Below are 18,225 nucleotides of genomic sequence, written 5' to 3'. Positions count from 1 at the left end.
CTTGAATCACCCGATAAGAAGCATAAAGGGTTGCTGTTGAGATTGAGATTCATCCTTTAAATCCTCCAATAAGAAACATCCAAGAGTTAATATATCTATAAATCCATATAGGTAGCACTACTTGTCGAGTAGCATCCGAAATAAATGCCGTACGCCTACGACATTGAACCTTAGGACACTGACAATGTGGCGTCTTCTCGAATAGCGCACCTGGAGTTATTGATACAATTCTATACTATCATTAAATCTAATCACCAACCTCTGCCCATCATTCCTCTACTAGAATATGAGAGCTTTAACCAATTTTAGTGCGGAGATCCCAGAAACGATAATCCTTTCGTTATTCTGGATTCGATCGTAGGTAATTTTTTTTCATCTATAATGCCCATCAACCGTGCCGTCATTTGTGCATACCACCCACAACCGGTGAAGGTAGACAAACCACAGCCATTACAACACAGAGAGATGACATCAACAGTCAAATAACCAATTATTATCTGACATTTGCATTAAATAATTAGGACACTTTTACCAAAACAAATTATAAGCAAAATATGCTCTAGTTTCATCTGCTTGGCAGCAAGATGTGCAAGTGGCAAGCGGTTTCTGGACCTGTCGGAACTCACCAATAACAGAGATATCTGCATGGAACCACGATTTAGATAACATTGATCAATGCTAAACATACAAATTTATCAACAGGCACGGCTTGACCTCTCCATGCTAATGACCTCATCCAGCAAATGCATGACAAATGCAACAAATCAGTAACCATCAAAGTGTATCTCCAGATTCTCAACTAGTTCTAGCAACATATCATGTCATTGTAGCATCATTCTGCTTCCTTGCAACTTTCAAGTTCTTCACAGAATCCCCTGCTGTAAACATTTTTGCACCGCAGATTGTTGTACAACCTCCAAAGGCCGCCACATCATTCATCTCACAGACCGATGGCTGTGACTCATCTTGGAAATAGAGATTGCTGCCATGGGCAGCAAACACAACACTTGCTGAGGATAAGTCACAACCATCCATCTCCGATATAAATGATGTGGTAGCCATCTGGGGCTGTACAACAAGCGCTCTCCGGTGCAAAACACGCACCTCAGAGGATCATGATTCAACAGAATTTCCTCTCCTTGTCAAACCCCTTCAAGTTCCACTAAGATCATTGCTATAATCTTATACCGAGCATTCCAGGTTCTGGTTGCAAACTTCTACGAGCATGCTCGAAGAGTTCCACGAGGACACTGAGTTAACAGTATCTAGTGTTCTATGTTTCCCTTATTACAGCGAATCATTAAAATAGTCATGACATCACCTGTTTCTTCCCTTCTAATCTCAACCATTTAATTTGTCAAAAGCTAAAGCCACGCATCTTTCCTTGTTCACGTCTAATACGGCCTCTAAATTTATATGGCAAACAATTGCAAAAACTCACAAAAGAATTAATAGAATAGCGCCATAAATCCAAAGAATGCATGCTCCATGAAAATTAATCAGAATGATAGTAATTGAGTCAATTTCATGCACCACATACAAAAATATATATAACCTAGAGTTGAAAAGAAAACAGTTTCAACAGTCTTGAACAATATCTCTACTATATCTAAAGAAACACATCTGTCACACAACTTCCCTGTCTGCTAGCAGTTCTGTGTATGCTCAAAGCTCAGAGGTTGCTGGTAAGATGGAACCTGCACATGCAAAACATCATTATTAGAAACTGACAGTAAACTCAAAATGATCAAGGAAAAAGAAGCAAAAAACTACCTGGAAAACAGCATGTCTGAAATGCTCGTAGGAGTTCGCATACATCATAGCAGGGTTGGGCCACTGCATATAGACACCCTCGGTGATGGTTTGATTGCATCCAAAAGAACAATACGGGTTCATAGTTGGGCTAGACAGGTTGTAATTCATAGGGATTTGGTTCCTTGGCAATTGACCAAACTGAGAAATCCCTGCCTCATACTGCAGGAATGGAGGTTGAAGAACATCACAACATGTCCCCAAGCCAAAATCCTGGCCAAGTCTGAGACCTCTAACATACCTGCAAAGTTTCAAGTGCCACTCTCAGAATGGCTGATAGCTGGGACTAAGAAGAAGATCTATTGATTGAGATGAAATAAATGAAATGCTCAGTTCTTGTGTAGGTGGCCCTATACCTTTCATATCTCCGATCATAATCTGGATCACTACGGTCCTTTTCCCTGTCTCTAAAAATGGCAACTCTAGAAGCACTATCTTTTATATTGGTCTTTTCATTTTCTTCTAAAATCCTATGACATTCATGCTCATCCTTACTTGAACACATGCTTCTCCCATCAGCTGAAGATGATGACCCTTCTACTTCTGGACTGCTCAAAACATTGAATATACGGGCCCGAGCTTTGTCATATTCCTCCTTCCGCTCTTCCACAGTTCTCGTTGCACATCTTTTAATTCCTAGCTCAACTGCATCACTTGGGGAAGCTTTGCTGGACCTCGGACGAATAGCAATCTTAACTTGTTCAGTCATCTCCTTTTCAGGCTGTTTTACAGGAACTTCTGATAAATAGACAGCTGGAAATCTACTGTCAGGTGTCTTCCTTGCTATTACTCTGCTACCCAAACCATCTATAATGCTGTCAAGTGACATAGTCTGTAAACCATAGTGTTGAGCAACACGATGGGCAACACGCCTAAGATATGAAGTTGGAAGATGCTGAAACTCAAATTGATACTGATCAGAGTTCTGTATGAACCTCTGAATATCCAACTCCATCCGTAGAACTACAGTTCAAAAACAAATAATCAGCCAGAGTACATCGATATATAAAAAAGACACGGCAAGAAAAAGAACTTAATGCCATCCCCCCCACCTCCAACCATTCAGCTAAAACTCAGGTTCTCCCCAAATGTCGGAGTGTGAACCCAGAATGCAACCACATCAAGAGGTGCAACAGTGTAGATTCATAGTTCGTTAACTAAAATTTCCACAGAGATGTGTCCGAGGGGAAGCATCATGCAAACATGTGTCAATAGCAATCACGAATCTTGCAAAATTTTGATGAAGTTACAAATAGAAGCAAACATTTTGGGTCTATGGTACTAGTGCATTTAGCCCTCTTTCTTTCCATCAATGGGAATTACTAGAGAAAAAGAAAAGTAGCAATAAAAACAGCAAGAATGACTCAAACTAATCAGACTCTTGCCTTGCAAGTCATCCATACAGCAGGAAAAAATATACAGTACAAGATTAAAATACAATCACTAAAGTATAGCTGGTTTGCTATCATCCAACATGCCAATTTCTTTTTTGAACCATGGCACAGCACAATAGGATAGATATCCTGCCAGCTATGACCAGCATGGTGCAACATCAGTACTTTAATACTTAAGGAATAGCAATCTAACTATAGTAGCTTAGAATGGGTTTAACTAGCCAATGGATAGAATGGAAAAGTAAGCTCGATGAAAATTGATGTGATGATAATTCAGTATATTTGGGAACAAGAAATCAGGATCATTTTAGCAGGTACAAATACCTGTATTGAAGAAAATAAAATCTTATCTGGGGCTGCCATCTTAATTAGGAGTGCAGTGTCTCACTTCACTAATCCTGAAAAGCTCTCAACAAGGAGCTCACAATCTAACACAAAAAGAATATATTCATCCTAAAAAATATATATATACATGTCATCAATGCACCTATGGGTGTCGCTGACATATGCCACAAAGCTAGAGCAATTCACAACCTTGGTTTCTTGTAATTAGTGAAAAATAGAATACTTGTACAAATCAATGATGTGGCCCCATGTCTGAAGGTCAAAAAATAGTAATCATAGGAATACTTGAACCATTTATGAACACATTACAGCATATATGTTTAAAATGCAAAAATATCAAGCTAGAGATCCATCAGTAGATATGTCTGTAAGATAATTTCTAGCTGGTATCATTACATACTCCATCATCTCAACATAAATGTGATTTCCCTAATAACAATGGTCTACTCTTAATTAAATAGACAATAAATTAATAAAAAACAAAATAAATACCTCAACAAACCTATATTCTCCCTTTTTTTGTTGAAACATAGCATAGAGGAGAAAAAAAATGACAACAAAGTTAAAACTTCTGTACACTTTATTCACTCCACCACCACCTGAAGTTCAGACTAACTGAACAATCAATACATTCAGAAGCATAGAAATTCACAGTAGATTCAGAAGGAAACAGTTTTAAGTAGTCCAAAGAACATCCACTATTTCAAACCATATTTCTCATTTTGTACTGTATTGCTGAAAGTGTCCCAATCCACAAAAAGAACATATGGAAAAAAAATAGAATAGGAATATACCTACTCAGAAGCGATCATCAAAATGTGATGCTTATGTACTAGTATAAGTATAATGAAGAACGTTATAATCCACTGAAAAGCTATGATTTATATAATTCTTGATATAATATGTCCGTGCATATGTATCTTTCTTATATTACATTACTATTCAGAGTAAACAACTATTTAATTCACCACTTTTAAAACACATAGTCAAGATAAAAAGGATGCAGACAAATGAGAGAAATCACACAGAAATTCATGTAATAACAATTGAAGCAACCTGAAAGATCCAAACAACATGGTCAGCTTGATAAGTCAAAGGGAGATTGTGAACAATATCTTCATTTTGTGATGCACATTGTTAATAAAAAATAAACTAATATAGGTAAGTGGGAGAAACATTAAAAAAATATATTATAATATGAAATTCACTCCATTATTCTCCTACAAAGCTTCCAAGATCACCTCTGCTGCAAAAACCAAAGACTTATCTCCCACCGCCATAACTCTAGTAATGGACATTGAAACTGCCATGACTCACCTCAAGATACATAGTTCTAATAACATAAATGAAGGGAATACAATAGAAAGCATCACTCTTTAACTAACAGCATCTAAAAACTTGTCCCACCAAAGCATATTACTTGTCCGAAAATGACCAGTACAAGATGCTCACTCATAAGGTTCTTCAACCACCATAATCAAGTAAAGTAATTCCTCAGCTAAAGTGCTCATAATGCTTATTATGACTCAAATAATGGTAATTCTCAGCCAGAGGATGGGGTCCACACATCCAAGAAGGCAAAAACAATACCTAGAGATGTGCTCGGCTCTGCCTATGTGCAGCGTCAGCAACAACAAGCCTCGTGCCTCCATGCTGAAGTTGGCCTCACATAATACAAGTGGAGCCCAAATTTAAAGAGATGATTATGATCTTGCCTAAACAAATAGGTTTAGCATTGTTACCATACTATCTGTGACCTCTTAAATGAAGCCCAATCCAGAAATAAATCCATCCAAGTATGGCCCGTCCACATAAATCCTTGTTCTCCACTAGAAGTCCTCTCAGTTAAAATGGCACAGCATAAACTTAACCAGACCTAGAACTTATGCACTTTTAAAACCAATCCATCTTATGGCAGATGTTTCTTCATGAAACAGATGATAGAGAATCCACTTTTTCCTCTCATCTTTTCCGAGAAACTTTTATCTTCAGGAATGAATGAAGATAAGTTATATCAAGCATTAAATAAGATCCATACGGTTTACACCACAGAAGATGTCTTAAAGCACGAATTTTTGAAATCTAACTCCCAATTTCAAACAGGACACACGAAGAAGCAGATCCCAGCAATCACCAGCAACAAAGACAATACACGTCCGATGCAATTCAATGCATTCAACAACAAACCCAAACAACTTGAAGCCCCAACCACGAAATTTCCCCATAAAGAATCCAATATTCGGCAATCTCACCCCTAGGAGAATAAAAGGCAAAAGAAAAGGAAAAAGGAAAAAAAACCAGAGACCCCATCTATCGAACCCGCCTCAGATCGCACCAATCATCAAGAAGATCCGACAACGGAGACCCTAAAATCCTAAAATCCTAAACATAAGAAGAGATGGCATGAATAACAAGTAAAGATGGTGATGTGCAAGAATAAAAACATATCCAAAGAAACCAAGCCAAGAACCGAAATTAAGGCATCAAATCCCTTAGAATCCAAACCTTAACCACCAAGTTTCTCAAAGAAACAAGAATCGAACCAAGAAACAAGGATAGGATCAGGATCACAAACCGGAAAGCCGATGGCGAGGATTCTCGAGGGACTCCACAAGGAATGGATCCACCAGGTCAAAAACCACCTCCTTCTCCCTCTGGGCGCCGGCCGAGCAGCTCGCCGGAGACTCCATCTCCTCCACCGGCATAACAAAGAAAGAGAGCAGAGATGCGAGGGAGAGAAAGAGACCGACTTCTCCTTCCCTTCTCTCCTCTCCCCCCCTCTTTCTCGCTCGCCTCTCTCTTTTTCTTCCCTTCCTCTCTCCTCTCCTTCTGGCGAAAGGGCTAAAGCGGAGAACGGGAGACTTGCTCCCACCTTAAAACGGAGAAGCCGACAAGATTAGCAAAGCGAAAGCGCTTTTGTTTTATTATTTTATTTTTAATTTGATTCGGTTTAGGAAAAGTGGCAAGCATCACCCGTCACTGTCACAGTCCTTGTACCTATCCTACGTGGCAATAGAGGATTCGCCTATCGCTAATGGCGGTCAATTACCAACTGCCACGTAAGACAGGTACGCGAACGGTGAAACGAAGGGTGATAAGTAGGAGTACTTTCTTATTTGGAAGAGATCGCGACCGTTCGCTGGCATCAATGGAGATGGCACTCGCACGTTCTAGAACGTTAAGTCTGGGTTTGGATGATGGAGAGATCTCGGCCGTCCAAAAGTGGGATGGCCGCAGGACAAACTTTTGGACGGTGGGGAAAAGGATATGGAGGCGTTGACCATACATGGTGGGATGGTCAAGTTTTCAGTTGAGTGAAATTAATTGGATTACGTTTGTTTCAGTTGAGTGAAATTAATTGGATTGCGTTTTTAGCTAATTTTTTATGAAAAGGACAAGGTTTATCTTGCTGGCAAACGTGCTTCTTTTAGTATTATTACCAGCTTGCACCATGCACTTGCATACCAAAAAAAAAAACTTGAGGGTAGGGAATAAATAATAGAACTCTGATTTGATATTTAAAATCAAAAATATTAAATATGTGGTCGTATTAGGAGAGAGTCAAAATCTCCCAATTTTCTGTTGTAATAAAAAGATAATCTCATACAAGATTGATGAGGCTCCCTGACTAATGTATTGCGAGGTGAATTGCTTATAATAAATAAATGAGGCATAAATTGTACTGAAAATAGTAATACAAGTTTAAAACTGCTAGAAATTTAGCAGTATTGTAGTGAAATCCTTTTCATTTTACCTCCTTTTAGTAATAGTATATGCAAGGCACTTGGAGAATTGAGAATAATCTACTCCGAAAAGAGAGTGATAGGATGTGATTCATTTGATGCACCTTTTAAGAGAGTTTTGATTCACAGTTATCTCACTAAAACTTCTTATCCAGGGCATCCCTACTTTCCACAATCATGAGGATCTTAACAAGTGACTGTAATGATTAAAACAATGAAGCCAAATATTTTGCTGATGAGTGCTATTAACCCACCAGGTTCCATATTTGGTATTTTATGTATTTTTCCTTAGAACCTTGTAGTTCCTCAATTTGTAAATGAACCATCACCATATTCAAAGAGGGTCTTCATGGAAATAAATTTAGTAAAGTATAGTTGTCAAACTTTTGATTGCTAGCCCATCATTTAACCCTTAGGTGGTATCTATCTTTATACATCAATCTCACATGCTGCATTGTGCAATTCAATGGTCTCTAATATTTTCTATCTTCGCTAGTTTTTAGTCAATTTTCTTATATTTTGCTTTCTGATCTTTAACAAGCTAGGAATAATTTATTTACCACTCTCCGCTGGGTTGTACATAACTATATAAACATGAAAATAATGCCTCCATTCTTGATATGGTCGATAAAAATCTACATCCTTTAAGAAACAACATAACATTGTCGACAAATTATAATATGGAGAATAAATCTACAACCAAACTCATCCATCAATTGATCACCAAAGAATAATTCCTATCATCCATACTTTCGATCATTCTACCACCAAATATGAACACCTAAGTGACATCAACTATCTCATGTAACCAAAAAATCGGTGGAGTTAAATGGGAAATCGAGATATCCTAAGATACAAGCTAGGAGAGCTCTATATCAACCATCCAGACCAACTACAGATTAGCAATTCAACCATTGATCGACCTTCGACTAACTCATCAAGTTACAATATTATAAATAACTAGGATTGAAAACTACAAAAAAAAAACTATAGCAATAATTTTATTGCAAACGTAACATCTATATTACAATTGAATTTTGCAAATGAGATAAGATCTGTATTCATCATCCAACAAAAATATAAATTTGAATCTTTAGAAAAGAGATACCCATCAGCTCCTCATGTGCATTGCCAGATGCTCGGTGCTGCAAACTGTAAAATGAGTCCATCCAGAACTTTATCATATGAGATTTGGGTCTCAATATGGGGCTTTTATATAACATTTTATTTAAAAAAGAGAATAAATCTTGGCCTTCATTGAAAAAGATATTTTAATTATCTATTATTAAATGATCTGATTATCAAACGATTAAAGAAAAAATCTCACCGCTCCTTGTCTTGATTGCCTTCCTTCTCCATGCACCACCTCCTCCCCTTCCCTACCTGCACCTCCTCCCCTTTGACTCCGCCCTTGGTCGCTTGCCTTCCTCCACCTCCCCATGTCCCTCATCACAAGCTCCCCCTCTCTCCTTCACCTTTAGGTCAGCACACTCGCCACCTCCTTCGCCTGCCCGCTGTTGGGAATGTCAAGAAAAAGGTAGAGCCAAAGGAACAGGGTATTAATTTAGATTTAATTAAAAACTGGTTTAAGTATCCCAGTCATCCAACCATTCATCTATATCCAAAATTCATCGCCTGAGTGTCGGATTCCATATTGGTACCATAAAGAGATATAGTATCGATACACCCGGTGTAGGTATGGGGTCGGTTCGGGATACCAAAATTCGGTATGCCTCCTATACAGTATCTTTTGTGCGAAAGAAGGATTTACCTTTCTTCGCTCAAATCTATCATTGAATCCCATTAATTATTTTGAGATCTGTACAGAAGGATAAAGGATAGTTTGGAGTGCCTTGATATTTGTGCAATGGATTATCCAACAACGGATTCATGCAAAAAGAGGTGAATTTTTCTTCTTTTTTTTTTGCTAAAAAAAAAAAGAAAAAAAAAAGGGAGCAGGGGGGAGGAAGGGACAAGCCCAACCCCGCGTAGCAGCCCCCACTGGGCCCCCCACCCCGCCAGGAGAATATTCGATGCGGGCAAACCAGATCGTGTGTTGGGCACGCCGACCTATTTTACTTATACCCTCCCCACCCGTGAGCCGGCTCGGTTATCCGACCCGACCCTCCGTGTGAGTACGTCACACCTGGCACCACCCAGGCTATCAGCCGACCAGTAGTACTTCCAGACCCCGTGTCCAGGCGTGGAGCATTCGGTCCCCAAATTTAATCGACGCCCGCGCGTTTCGAACCTGGAACCACTTGGTTGGAAGTAAACGCTCCGTTCCAACTGAGCTACCACCTTGGTGGCAGGTGAATTTTTCTTTCACACGAAAGATACGACCCATTTCCTATTAGCTGTCATGATGTCACCTGTTAAGTAGAGCTAATCATGGGCCAATCTCAGGCTTAAACTTAATTTATTTTTAATCAGGCTTCAGATCGAGCCTAGTAAAATTTGACATTTTTTTCTATGCTCGAGCCTGTTCCATAATCAGCTTTCTTATCGAGAAATAAAGACTTCGTAGCATGTAATAATAATTAATAGGGGACATCATGACAGCTATGCAAGTCTGGTCAAAAATTCAATCCAAAACTATCTATTTATTACATAAGTCAATATTTTTGAATCCAACCTATTTATAAAATAGGTGATCCGATCCGATCGGCTCCGCGTAACTTGTTTAAATAAATCAAACGGGGCTAAACTGATTAAATTGGTTAAATGAGTTTTAATGAGTTAAATATATTTAAATGCATTAAATTAGTTAAGCAAGTGTGGTTAAATGAAATAAATAAATTAAGCAGATTTTAAATGAATTAAAGATCTTAAATAAGTCAAATATGTCCGGTCATTATCTGATTTAACTATTAAAAGAATCAAAATGAGTTTAACGAAAGATCTAAATCTAAATCAAACCCATTTAATAAAAAAATAATTTAATTTATTTATGATACAGATCTGCTTATATTAAATTCGAACCTATCGTTAATGGATGGGGCCATAATTTGTCATCCCTACGACCAATCCAAACAAAACCTTTCAACCTCGGCATCATTAGAGCATTGAATAAATCCTTGGAGAATAACTAATCACAATCAATTCCAGGTGCAAAGCAACTAATAAACAGTACCATCTCTCACTGACAAATTTCAAAAGACAGCCAGGATTTTCTCTCTCTAATCGGCGCCATGGCCGAGACCTGCAACTCTCGAACCTTCTCTTGGCTCGTGAAGTCCTGCCTCCCCGACCCCCGCCGCGAGATCGCCAGATCACCGCCGGAAAACCAGCACTTCCGGCCGTCCTCTTCCGTCGCCGCCGCCGCCGCGTCCCCCATCTCTTCCCTCCCCGACGATCTCCTTCTGGAGTGTTTGTCTAGGGTTCCGCTCTCCTCTCTCCCTTCTCTTCCCCTCGTCTGCCGCCGCTTTTCCCTCCTCCTTGATTCCCCCGCCTTCCTCGAACTCCGCCGCTCCCACGGCCGCCTCCGCCGCACCCTCCATGCAGTCTCCTTCTCCAACCTCGGCCTCCTAGTATCCGCCTCCCTCCCCGTCGACGAGCCCGCCGCTGCAGCCTGGGAGCCCTCCGCCTCCCCCCTCCCCCTCCCCCCTCAGATTCTCGACGGATCCTTCTCCTACGCTCGACTTGCCGCTGTCGGCCGCTCGATCTACGTCATTGGTCACGGCGCGACCCTCCGGTACGACACGTGGACGGGCGCGATCACCTCCCGCGCACCGACCCTCTTCCCCCGCAAGAAGTTCGCCACCGCCGCGATCTGCGGCAAGATCTACGTCGCCGGTGGCTCCGCCCGGACTTCCGCAGTGGAGGAGTACGATCCGGCCGCCGACTTGTGGCGGGTGGTGGCGGAGGCCCCTAGGCGGCGGTACGGGTGCGTTGGCGCCGCCGCCGATGGCGTGTTCTACGTCCTCGGGGGGCTTAGGGTCGGCGGCCGGGAGGCGGCCGGGAGCCTGGATCCGCACGTGTGCGCGGGGTCGATGGACGCGTACCACGTGGGGGTGGGGGCGTTGGTGAGGGGGCGGGAGGCGGCGACGGTGCCGGGCGGCGGGTGCGTGGTGGGGGCGTGCGGAGTGGGAGCGCACGTGTATGTGCTGGCGAGCCACGCGGTGGAGGTGTCGTTCTGGCGGTGGGAGGCGGGGCGGGGACGGAGGGGCGGAGAGTGGACGCGTCTCGAGCCACCGCCGGTGACGGGCCGGGCCCGGTTGGGCGGGACTGTCCGGTTCAGCTGCGCCACCGTGGGGGAGGACAAGGTGGTGGCGCTGGCCCACGTCTCCTCCGCCAGCGGCGCGGTGGAGGGGGCGGTGCTGGTCTACAACATCGTCGGCGGCGAGTGGACCCGCGGTCTGGGCATCCCGCGGGGCCTCCGCCGCGCCGCGTTCGCTTGCGTCGAGGGCTAGACGGCGCACACTCCAAGGCATCGGTAACCGGCCGGTAGAATGCGAGGACGGACCGGTCGCTCGATTCCGGAAGGTGCCATCGAGGGATTCGAGCGCGTCGAGACGTGATACGTGGAGGATTCTGGTTGGTGAATGTGCTTGCGGTTCTCGTAGTGAGGTGTCGGGCTATGCCTCGTGTCCGGGGAGAGTGGTACGGGTATGCCTTTCTCCGCCTCGGATCGAGATGGGGATATCACGACCGTAGATTATGACCGTAGATCGAGGTGACGATTCTGATTGTGGATCTTGCGACCGGGGTTGTTGATTTGATTTATTTTCAGAAATTGCCTCTTTTGGAGTAGTTTAGAAGTTTAATGAAATTCGCAACAATAAAATTCATATTAAAACACATTCTCAAACTCGAAATTGAAAAATGGCAAGTGTAAGTGGGCGACACTGATGTCGGTTTTTCTTCTAGTAAAAAGAAAGCTTTAGAAGATTGCATGTGCCATCATTGGATTGTTGTGATTATTTTCTTTTGAATATAAAAAGGTAAGCCTTTTTATTATAACAGGAAGCAGGGAGCAAACTTCTAAAAGGCCACCGTCTGATAAAACGGATCCCGTGGGCATCCGCACCTGCCTTAAAGGTGCCTCCGGAAGAAGGGGACTTCGCAGTCCAAAAGAGTAGTGAGCCTCTCTCTCTCTCTCTCTCTCTCTCTCTCTCTCTCTCTCTCTCTTTCTCTCACATTTGGTGAAATATTAAAATTTATATTTATATTTATTTTAAATTTACAGTATAAACATAAATATAAATATAAAAATATGTTAAAATTATCACTTATCTCTCTTAAACAGGATATTAAGATATAGTCAAATACTTAAATTTATGTCTATATTTAAATATATTCAAATATTGAAAAAATCTAGACATCTGGTTCACTATCATCTCTATTGGTATACTATAGATGCCAAGTCATCAGCTAGTTGATTTCCTTCATGATACATAATGGATGCTCGGATCATAATCTCCTCACTCTGAATAGGTAAGATGTTGGAGAGATAGGGACGATTACTACTTCCCTTCCCTTCCCTTCCCTTCCCTTCCCTTTCAACCACTTGATCATAGTCATGAGTCACCTTTCATCCCATGTAAATGGGTTTTGAGATATAATGATTCCATCCATGTACATGATAAGTAAACTATGGAGATACAAATCGATCCAATTATACTATTTTAGCTGCTAGCAAGCCTTCTAGAGTTAGAATCAGTAGCACCGGGAGTAATAGATTAACAGGATGGCTATAGCGTTATGAAGCTGTTGACTCGATGCGAAGTGCATATTTGGATAGCCAATCCACCAAAGGGTTGTCTTCTCAACACATACACTCATATCAATTGAAGGAGTTTTTGAGGATATCGGCAGCATTTATCATTAATGTTGAAAGATCACATCTTCTCTTTAGTGCAATATTAATCATCACTATCAAATCCCCTTTCAACCTGCGAGTCCACTGTACCAAGCCTAGCATGCCATATTCTAAATCTTTGCAAAAACTCCTAAGTTCTACTGCTTAAGCTAGTGTTCTTCAATTTGATTGATTTCTTTTTTTAATATCTTATAAAAATAAATAAATGTATTTTCAATTTTGGGAGGTACACTTTTCTTATTTTTAATCCGTATAATAAGAATTGAATTAACTAGAATATATCTAGGATTCATTAGTTATAATTGCGCAAAGGCGAATAATCTGGAGCCTCACAAACATAGAACAACTTTGGAATTATAATTTAATGGTATAATACATATGGTCCAACTCTCAAATAGGATCAACATGAGGTGATATCTACTTCCGGAGAAGGTAAGGAGGTTTATTTTAGAGAAACTTATTGTTTTGCCTCTCTTTTTTTCGGGCCTAGATCTATACTCGATTCTTCTCCATTTTGATGATGGGATTGGTGTGATGTATCATGGTTTTTTTTTTTTTTTGGTATACCAGCAGCTCACACTAGTCTCTCGTGAGCATGTTGTATCATGTTTCATTTAAATATATAGAGCAAACTAATGGAATATTTCTTTGGAGAAATTTACACACGGCTTCAAGTGGTTTTGATCTTGGGATGATAATTTGTATATAGTGAGATAAGACACAATAGTAATGCAAATACAAGAATAGATTTTCTAAATTGCCACTCGTCTATTATTCATTACCTCTCAAATATTTGCATATTGGAAGGATCATCGATGGAGACTTAAGCATGTGAAATGTCATGCACCATTATAAGGTAAATAAATGGACATCATGCACACAAACTGTTAAAGTATTCGAGCTAAGCTTGGCCAAGCCTATTTTGGAATCCACTCTAATCAAGTTTGGATTGATGATTGAGTTTGACCAAGTCTAATTTTGAGCAAGCTGAAAAAGGTTTACTTTGAAGAGCTTGATACCCTTGAATTTTGCTAGACTTAGACCATGATTAACCAAAAGCTCAAATAAATTTAAGCTTGGTTCAAAGATTGAAATTCAAAGTCTTATGCAAACAAATATTGCCCTCAATCCATTAAACCAACAATCAAAATATTAGGTCTTATGCCTATTTGACCTATCAAACATAGTATAAGAGCACAATAAAGCCATCAAATTGCTTGGTTCATGCCAGCTAAAGTTCCATACTAGTTTTTTAGTGCTTTCATTGGGAAGAGGCGATGAGATTGATCCAGGAGAATGGAAAGTTTTCTTCTCCTTGCCTAGCATATTTATTTATATCCACAATTCAATAACTGATTAAATTTATGCAGATCATATTATATAACTCGTATAGTGTTTTGAAAGGAATAATCATTCAAAAAATTTTGAACTATTTACATATTTTCAATTTTCTTCTGGACTTAAATTTAGTACAATTAGATTATCAAATTTTTAAATCCATTCAATTCAGATCCGAGCTATAAATTCTCTTTGGCTGCCACGACATAATTGTGATATTATATCATATGAGGGATCATCCTTTTCTGATCATGCGACAAATTCTTTATGGCAGCGTGATGGAATTCATAGCCAGAGCTCTAATTGAGCAAATTTAAAAATTAGATGATCTAATTATACTAAATTAAAATTTTTAAAAATAAATTTTTTTAAGGAATTTAGAATTTTTTTTCGCATGATTATTTCTTTTTGAAATGGCTCTAATGATCCGGACCGCCTAATGCGAAATGAACCCTCACGGCCTTATCCTGAGGTCTCGGCAAAAGGTACATACTACGTAGAGCTCCGCTCTCGGTAGTCGGTAGCAGAAATGACGATATCAATCGTAGCTCCTCCCATCGCTTCCCTCCCCCTTCTCGCCGGCCGGAGCGGCATTGACCGGAGCTCTCTCGGTCTCTCGAACCCCCCGGAAACGTGTTCTTCCTCGCTGCTCCAAACTTCTTTCGTTTCCTCCCCTTCGGCATCTCTTTTCTTCCCTTCTTCTTTCTCTGATAAACCAAACCCACCAGCTTTCGCATTCCTCTCCCTCTTTGTTTATGTTCCTCCTGTTTTATTTGATGAGTGGTGATGTTTTGTAGGGTCTCTGCTTTAATATAATATTTGGTGATTATGACCAAATCCATTGCAATGTTGGACTTTTGTGCTGCGTTTTGTGGATTTGTGAAGTAGGAAGAGAGGGAAAGATACAATTTTGGATTTAACTTCACTCAAATTTCAGATACGTGTTATTTTTTTAATTTGTTCTAGCTACACTAAATTGGTTCGACCAAATATACAATGCTCTTTTTGTTTTTGCATATTTCATGGTAGTAATCGTACTCAAAATCTTGATCTTTTGGATTAATAAAGCTCCTGATTTTTCGGCTCCACCAGTTTTTTAGATGAACTTTTGGGTGTATTATATTGTCCTGTAATCGAGCATCGAATTTCCATTTTCTATTAACTGTTGACGAAAATACAATGTATTTATCATATTAAAAGTGCTCCATAACAGAGTTTGTTTGGAAATCTCAGGATTGCGATGATGCTAAGGAAAGTCTGTCCCATTCTAGCTGTTTTGACAAGTATTGTTGTAAAAGAGTAAAGGTTTTATAGATTTTACGGGCATCAAGAAATAATTCATAAACCAGTTTGATGCCTTAGTGAGAACCATATTTCACAAATATCCACTCATTATAGCATTGCAGTGGTTCACGATTTGATGCTTTGGTGATTGGTAATGGTTAAGGGTTAAAACTGGTGTCTTGTTAAGTAAATAAGGATAAGATGACAACTATGTATTGCATAGACTTATTTAAGCTTTCTTGTTTGTTAGATACTTTTTTTAATTAGTATTTTTGAATGAAACAATTGTGAGGTAAGTTTTGTAATGCAATTGATTTGGGGGCTTGCTGATGCTTAAAAAGAAAAAAAAGAAAAGAAAATACATATTTTACGCTACTCTTATTAAGGCATTTGAAGCTTTTGTACTTATCAGTTGAGTCCAAGTGTCATCATTTACTACTTTAGTTACAAAAAGTTCATAGATTGTACTATCTGTTCTATAAGCAGTCAACCTGACATCAATCCACCGTTTCGTTGATTTGTTCTTAGAATTGATGCAGATAATATTGTCATAGTAAGGTTGATTATCGTGATTAATGAAAAACGAGGCTAAAATTTCTGTATGTCTTCAAACCAGGATTTTTAAATGGCATAAGCCTTTCAGGATATCCATAGTCAGGGAAAAATTTGCAGATATGCTTCTTCAAAGCAAGGGTTTCAAATGCTAAGGGTGAGGCATTAGGTTCAACCAGAATTTGCAGTGAGAGTAGTAACTACCATGTTTAACAAATTTTATCATATCGATATGAGTTATGTAGATGGGCTTACAAAAACCTTTGAAAAAACCAGCCAGCTTATTATCTTGCTCAGGTCATTGATGAAAGTGTCTAGAGGAAAGAGGAGTATACGATGAGAAATGAATTTTCCAATCTTCGATAAGGCACGTGATATGGTCATTACAAGTAGTTCATTGGTATTAAAGTGACTGACTCAAGTTAAAGAAACTTTAAACAAGTTCTGATAAAATTATTGAATATTCAGTTGCACCTCCATATCAAGAATTTGTGGTTCATTCACCTCTTTACACTTGTGAAAGTCTAGTGCATTGTTTAATGAATTTGTCTTGCGCAAATGAATTTGTCCAATACATTCTCTTTAGAACTCGCGCTGCATTGTGAACATCTTAAGCAATATTATACTATTATAGCTTTTCTACATATGGGACCAGCCAGTGTTAACCTATAAGGCAGTGTGCCACTTTCTAAATCCGTTTTCAAGTCAGTATGCCTAAAGTGCCATTTTCTATCTCTTTGATGCGTGGGATCATTTACAGAAATCTGTGCATAGCAGCAGTTATTGCAACTGTGGTCTACTACTAGCTATTGAATTATGATTGTTTGAGGACTCTTGTTGGTGTAAGGCTCTTAATAAAATGTTGTAAACAATTTAAAATCAGGCATTTTACCAATAATATATAGTTTAAAAGTCCAGCAGCAGATATCTTGGTACTACAGATTAATGATGTGTTTCTATAAATTTACAGTGTGAGAATGTTATTCTTTTATCTTGTAATTGATTTTCCCTCTTTCATTCTTATAGGAATTGTAAGTATGCGGCTGTTTTAACATATAATTAATTTTTTTTAAAATCGTTCAGTACTCTATCACTTTAAATCTGTTTTTTAGAAGGCTATTTGACTGAAATTTGATGATTCTTTCATTTTTTTTTTTTTGGATCCAAAATTTTGAAAGTTATTATTTAGATTTTACTTGTGAAAGTTATTTGGTTGTTTACATGCTAAAGCTATAATAATTTTGCTACCAAAAGGCTATAAGCATTTAGAGAAAATGGAAGAGGAAAGCAGAAAAGTAAAAAGAATTTGAAATCTGTGATTTTAGGGATGTTCTGAATTTTGAAAGCAGCCCCATCATATGCTTGTAGAAAAATCATACTTCTAATCACCCAATGCAATATCACAAATTATGATGCTTTTCCTGGTACGTTTATATGCACCTGATATTCCTGCATAATGCAGTTTTATAATATCTAATTATGAACCAAGTATCCCTCCATTGGCCTGTTAATCTTATTATTGATTTATTATACTTCCAATTAAAATTTCTTTCTTTATAGTTATATCAATGGCCATCTTATTATGACAGACATCGAAAAACTGACCAATACAAGCACAAACCTGTAAAGGTAGAAATGATATTGATTGATATTTTTTTCCTGTGGCAATTGTAGGGCTACTGAGGTCACCTATGTGATCACCTCGATTAGTTTTACATTGATCCAGAAGATGATAGTAGTTTCTTTTCCCCCTTCTTTCTTGATAGGTATGAATGTGGGTAGGCACTATTAGCTATTATTGGAACATTACAGTGCACAGCTCCCTGACTATGGGGGTAAACAGACGATGCTATCTTCTGCACTGGTTCATGTTTGCATGTGTATCTTTTTGTCTAAATTTTTATCCATTTCAATTACTGCCACTATTTCTTTTTCA

The 18,225-nt window shown here is 39.3% G+C and overlaps 1 protein-coding gene and 1 pseudogene across 4 annotated transcripts; one reads left to right on the top strand and one right to left on the bottom strand.

The window, feature by feature from the left end:
- Positions 1–1,465: 1,465 nt before the first annotated feature.
- Positions 1,466–6,444, bottom strand: LOC103705051 (uncharacterized). 2 transcript variants are annotated; one of them, XM_088710518.2, is made up of 4 exons: positions 6,127–6,444; positions 2,169–2,775; positions 1,774–2,053; positions 1,466–1,697 (listed from the first exon to the last, which is right to left on the bottom strand). In XM_088710518.2, the coding sequence occupies exons 1-4, from the start codon at positions 6,254–6,256 to the stop codon at positions 1,647–1,649; spliced, it is 1,068 nt and encodes a 355-aa protein (XP_088566644.2). In that variant the 5' UTR covers positions 6,257–6,444; the 3' UTR covers positions 1,466–1,646. The 2 variants fall into 2 exon arrangements, with proteins under 2 accessions (XP_088566644.2, XP_088566645.2); XM_088710519.2 differs by lacking the exon at positions 6,127–6,444 and adding an exon at positions 5,142–5,165.
- Positions 6,445–10,390: 3,946 nt separating this feature from the next.
- LOC103705052 (F-box/kelch-repeat protein At5g26960 pseudogene) lies at positions 10,391–14,849 on the top strand (annotated as a pseudogene). 2 transcript variants are annotated; one of them, XR_015973343.2, is made up of 2 exons: positions 10,391–11,969; positions 12,260–14,849. The product of XR_015973343.2 is annotated as an F-box/kelch-repeat protein At5g26960 pseudogene, transcript variant X2 (transcript). The 2 variants fall into 2 exon arrangements; XR_015973342.2 differs by lacking the exon at positions 12,260–14,849 and having other exon boundaries at positions 10,391–12,182.
- Positions 14,850–18,225: the final 3,376 nt, after the last annotated feature.

This window comes from Phoenix dactylifera, chromosome 14, assembly GCF_051530095.1.
Source record: "Phoenix dactylifera cultivar Ajwa chromosome 14, Ajwa_hap1_PhDact_Kaust_v1.1, whole genome shotgun sequence".
NCBI lineage: Eukaryota > Viridiplantae > Streptophyta > Magnoliopsida > Arecales > Arecaceae > Phoenix > Phoenix dactylifera.
Note: the sequence above shows the minus strand (reverse complement) of the source record. Positions and strands in the feature narration are given on the sequence as shown.

Coding starts and splice junctions, on each gene's coding strand:
- LOC103705051 (XM_088710518.2), bottom strand. CDS start 6,256: ATGCCGGTGGAGGAGATGGAGTCTCCGGCGAGCTGCTCGGCCGGCGCC. Junction 2,776..6,126: donor TCCTCGCCATCGGCTTTCCG/GTTTGTGATCCT, acceptor TTTGAACTGTAG/TTCTACGGATGGAGTTGGAT. Junction 2,054..2,168: donor TATGATCGGAGATATGAAAG/GTATAGGGCCAC, acceptor GAAACTTTGCAG/GTATGTTAGAGGTCTCAGAC.